A 5,208-nucleotide genomic window follows, 5' to 3' on the forward strand; every position below is an offset into this window, starting at 1 on the left:
TAGCATGTCGAAAAAGGTCAAAAAAAGTCATAGTATAGCATGTCGAAAAAAGTCAAAAACAGTCATAGTATAGCATGTCGAAAAAAGTCAAAAACAGTCATATTATAGTATGTCGAAGAGTCATAGTATGTTGAAAACATTTTTATAACATATTTTCCTGTAACTTACCGATATACTATATAATGAAATGTTTTACGACAGTAGTTTGACATCGTCAATGAAAATTATTGAATTAATTAATTAAATTACTTATACGTGATTTACCATCCTAAAATGTTTTTCTTTACGACAATTATGGCATGATATATTCTGACATTTGTTATGACATACTCCTACTTGAATGTCACAAATACTATGCTGTGACTTTTTCTCTGGGCATACTATACTGTGACATTTTCAAATACTATACTACGCCATTTCTATGACATACAACTATCACTCTTTCATGACATATAATATAGTTAATATTTAATGGCATACTATAATATGACCTCGAGATTTTTTATGACATACTTAACTGACTTTTTTATGAAAGATTTACACCATACTACCACAATTTTGGGTTATTATACTGTCTTTTTATTGACATTTATGTTATGGTAAACTATGACTTCATGACATTTTTCAGTAAATATATCATGAAATTGTTATGACATACATTTTTATGGTTTTTCAAAATTTTGATGAATAGGGCCAACATTCTTTTTATGTTTTTTTCCACACACATGTCAAACCTAACCTTTAATAACTTAAGTAAAATAAGACAATTGTAATATTGGTATACATTATACATTTATTAGTGAACAACCCTTTCAAATCAGCCACAATTAAGAAAAAATGATTGCACTACTTGGTAAAGCATAACTAGCAACTTTCATTTAAAAAAAGTACAAATCTTAAAAATTTCAAACAGTATACAGATGTATATATAATACACTAACTAGTTATGTTAAATGCTACAAACAATATGATTCCAATGGAATGAAAAATGATAACCTTAATAAGAACCATTTCCTATATATAATATATATTAGTTGTTTTCCCCCCCACCCCCCAATACAAACATGGAAAAAATGAGGTAACTGTAAATGTGCAAGTACCAAAGCAAAACATCTGCCTAAACACGGAACACATGCCCCTGGCTCTATTGGCGGGTGGGTAGTCTGGTGTTCAGGCAAGGACCCCTACAGGCCAGGGAGAGTAAGAACAGTAAACCACTATCCCACCACAGCAAGTCATTGGTAAACAATAAATGGCATCTACGGAGCAATCAATCACAAATCTTAAATCAATTTTAGCTGCTTATTGGAACACATTTTTCCACCACACAAGCTGTGAGATTATTCAATAACTCTTAACAGAAAGACTACAAGACTCTATTCTCAGTTGTCATTAAAAGTTACCTCATTACCTCGGGCTTAAGGGGAAGTTATCTTTTTATGTATTAGGGTAGCTGGATATCGTCAATTAAATATTAATTCAAAAATAAGAGTGCTAATATTAACATCAATTAAGTTATCTATATGTGAACAATACATTTTAAGATATTGATACACAGAGCAAGAGCCTGATAGGCAGGTACAGTACTACACTGAAATAAGTATGACAACACTTTATTATTATTATTTTTTTTTTTTAAATCCCTTAAAACTATATTGATTTTCACTGACATTGTTTAGGGGTATTAGTATAACATGCTTTAAGAATACATGGGATTCATGACAAACTATTGCATTCACGCAAGTGAGTTTTCATACCTAAAAGCAGAACATCTAGCACCGTTTCACTATGGCTTTCGATTAACTACAGTAGTTTCAGAGCATGTCATTTTCAGTCGTTAGGGCAATAACAGTAACACAACGTATGTAAGAATTCTATATTCAAGACCATTTTTTTTTTTCCCTCTATAAAATGAAGTTAGCGCAATAAAATCTTGTAGTCATTCAGTTCTATTACAAATGTGTGCAGTACAATGCATGGCAGTTATCAGCTGAGCGTTAAGATCCAAACCTCCAGAACCCCGAAGCCAAAATAGAGCTAAAAATCAGTTGGGATCTGGTTGACAAGCATGCATATTGTGCACCATTAAATAGGTCTCCACCAGAATTTGAGATATCCTCCACCATAACAAACTTGTTTAACTTCCTTTTTTTTTTTTTAATGTCATGCAAAACACCTCTGAAGTAGATTTAGGAGTGAATTAGGTAGGATAGTGTGCACCACGGCACATTTAGAAAAAGGGATCACAACCGCTATGTCAACCATATGGTTTGAGTAAAACAACAAAAAGTATACACTTGTAATGAGTTGCAGTGTACATTGCTTCTTTTCAGTGAATATTAATAACATATTGACTGATCTTATTTTCTTGCATGCCTGTCTTTAAATGATGTAATATCTACTATTTCCCACAAAACTGAATATTATAATTGATTACATTAAATTATTTGTGGTCTGTGGAAAACAACCACACTAAAATCAGATATACCTTTTTCATGGCAACCTTTCCATCTTAAATGGACTGTTCTCCTTTGTTTTTATATACCGAGAGGCCCTGAGTGATTTTTTTTTTTTTTAACTTACAATATATGCCAGCGAAAAGATATGTACACATATGTTAATTCTCAAAGCTGTGGGTTTAACTCATTAAATGGCTTCTTTTTTTCTCTTGAAGGTGGGCACACACATCAAAGACTCACATTCACTTAAGAAACAAAAGTAAAGAAAAAGCAAGATCCCTTTACGCCTAAAAGCAAAAGGTTACAACTGCCTGTTAGTGCTTAGTGGGGCAGTTAAGAGACAAGAGTGAATTCAAAGCAAAAGTCCATTTGTTGCTTTCCCCCCCCCCCCCACCCGAAAACGTATCCTGTTTTTTCTTCTTTTTTTTTTTTTTTTAGAGTGAACACAAACAAGGAACTAGAAGTCTAACAGTGTCTCTACACTACTGAACACTCCAGCTCTGTGTCATGTGAACCCTGTCCTGATCACTGCGGGATACACCGTTAAAAGTATCGTGGCGTGACACCAGCGACTTCAACAAGGGTTTTCAACATTCTTCTTGTCTTCAGACGTTTTCTAAAAGCATTCACACTGAAGCTATACACACAGCTGCTCTTTTACAACACCATCACCGTGGCCTAAGACGACGACCTGACCGAGTGTAGAAGAAATAAGAACACATACGTTACACAAACATGTTAGTGCTCCGACTGTTTCCTTCAATGTATTTTCTCTAGAAGATAAAAGAAATAAATAAACTTTTTTTTTTTTTTTAACAGCATACTTTTAAAACAAGTGGAAATGAGAAAGTATTTTCAGGATTAGTAATAGGTTTGTGCTTGTCAAGGTCATACGAAGGCAGATCTGAAATCTTGAACAGTAGGCTATATCTGTATATTGGATTTGGCTCACAAACAATGAAATAAAAATCCCAGTCTTCCTAAAAGGGGAAGAAAGTTCATTTAAAACTCACCACTCACTGCACATATTGCTTTCTGCACAGACCTCCAGAGCTATATGGCATCAGCACAGCCTCCAGACGAGGATTCCCCTCCTTAAAAGCAGTCGGGGTGGAACCACATGCTAGTCTTCCTCTCATGGTGCTTTCTGAATAAGCAAGCAGTTCTCTTAGTATGCTTATTTGTCTCTTCTTTTTCTTAAAATTCGACAATTTTGGTGGCAATGCTTGATTAAAATATTGCTAGTCTGAATCCACAGTTCATGCAAATCCTAGCATGCTGCCCTGTATCCAGTGGTTACACAATGCATTGGCTCTGTCAACAGGACAAACATACACACACACTATATGTACACACGCATACACGCTTGCCAGAGGAACAATGCTGACGTGGAGGGCGGATGTAGCACTTGTGCAGTTATGCCAGATGACCTCAAAAAAGATGCAGTCCATTAATCCACGACTGCTTTTGAACAGATCCGTGTTCCAGAGAGGATAATTGGGGGAAGAAGAAACCCCATAGTTGCATGTCCAGTCACTTTGCAGTCCATAAACACCAGGCTGAACAGAATCTGCGTTTAACACACAGCAAGTCACACTTTCACAATAAAATTTGCAAATCTAAAAACAAATAAGGGGTTAAACTGTTGAAATGATCAATACGTTATTGCAGAACATACATTATTAACAAGTCACTTTGCCCAACATCTACACAAACATGCATCTATGATGGTCAGGCATGGCCTCCAAACACAGATACCCATGTTGAAGTATTCCTATTATTTTTCTGCTAATTGCACAAGGTGTCCAGCCTATCACCCTCCGACTCACCACTTCCAATGCAGGACTCCCACTTTTCATGAACTCCACAACCAAATCCACTAAATAAAAATGAAACCCTGTAAACAAAAGCAGCAAATAATGCATTGTAGGGGAAATCTTTGGAATCTGCAACGAGGGGGGCAGAGAAAGAACTGGCCGGCGATCCCAGAACTCTGGCTATAGGCTGCGATAGGCAGTGGGTTTCATGAGACTTGGACAATGAAGCACAGCAGAGGTACAACAGGCTCCAGAAAACCATCCTGGATTGCTTATTGTTGTGGAAGGGGCAGGAGTGGTGGGTTGGTAAGCTATATTTACTGGTGGACGCAGGTTAGGTGGCAGGTGTCCCCAGTTTTGGGAGAGACTCTTGTTTGTGCAGCTTTCCAGTCCAGCACTCAGAGACAGTTCTCACTCCACCTCTCGGTGTACTTCCGAGGCATCGGCTCGGCAGATAGGACAAGTGCGATTGGTCTGGAAGTAAAGTGTAAACATGAAGCGTAAATATATTAAGCACAGCGTATCAAAAATATTCATAGAAAACTATCAAAACTGGCACGAACTTACCTTTAACCATTTATCCACACACTTTGCGTGGAATTCATGGTTACAAGGTAATACCCGAAGTAGCTGCCTACACTCAAAGTCACTAAAGCACACAACACACCTGAGGAGAGAGAGGATCGAGTTAACAGGAAATAAAGGCATCGATAGTGAGTGAATAATCACAAGATGAGGAAGAGGCTCACAGCGTTTGTTCAGATAGATGATTCTCTGAGTTGAATCTGTAGGACGGAAGTTGCTCTATATCGGCTTTAGTGAGTCCGCGTGGTTTAGCTTCACCCAACCTCTCTGCCAGATTCAGTAATGCCTACACACACACACAGAGAGAGAGAGAGAGAGAGAGAGAGAGAGAGAGAGAGAGAGAGAGA

The 5,208-nt window shown here is 37.1% G+C and overlaps 1 protein-coding gene across 4 annotated transcripts in view; it reads right to left on the bottom strand.

Annotated features, from left to right (window-relative positions):
- Window positions 1-556: 556 nt before the first annotated feature.
- The window catches only part of rnf44 (ring finger protein 44), a 15,023-nt gene continuing 10,371 nt past the window's right edge, over window positions 557-5,208 (bottom strand). For all 4 annotated transcript variants that reach the window (XM_031858056.1, XM_031858054.1, XM_031858057.1 and 1 more), the window contains 3 exons: window positions 5,026-5,147; window positions 4,844-4,943; window positions 557-4,750 (listed from right to left, as the gene is read on the bottom strand). In XM_031858056.1, the coding sequence (XP_031713916.1) occupies window positions 4,688-4,750; window positions 4,844-4,943; window positions 5,026-5,147 (285 nt within the window). In that variant the 3' untranslated portion in view covers window positions 557-4,687. The remainder of the gene's footprint in view (window positions 4,751-4,843; window positions 4,944-5,025; window positions 5,148-5,208) is intronic.

This window comes from Anarrhichthys ocellatus, unplaced genomic scaffold (assembly GCF_004355925.1).
Source record: "Anarrhichthys ocellatus isolate YVR2014 unplaced genomic scaffold, GSC_Weel_1.0 scaffold19, whole genome shotgun sequence".
NCBI classification, from domain to species: Eukaryota; Metazoa; Chordata; class Actinopteri; order Perciformes; family Anarhichadidae; genus Anarrhichthys; species Anarrhichthys ocellatus.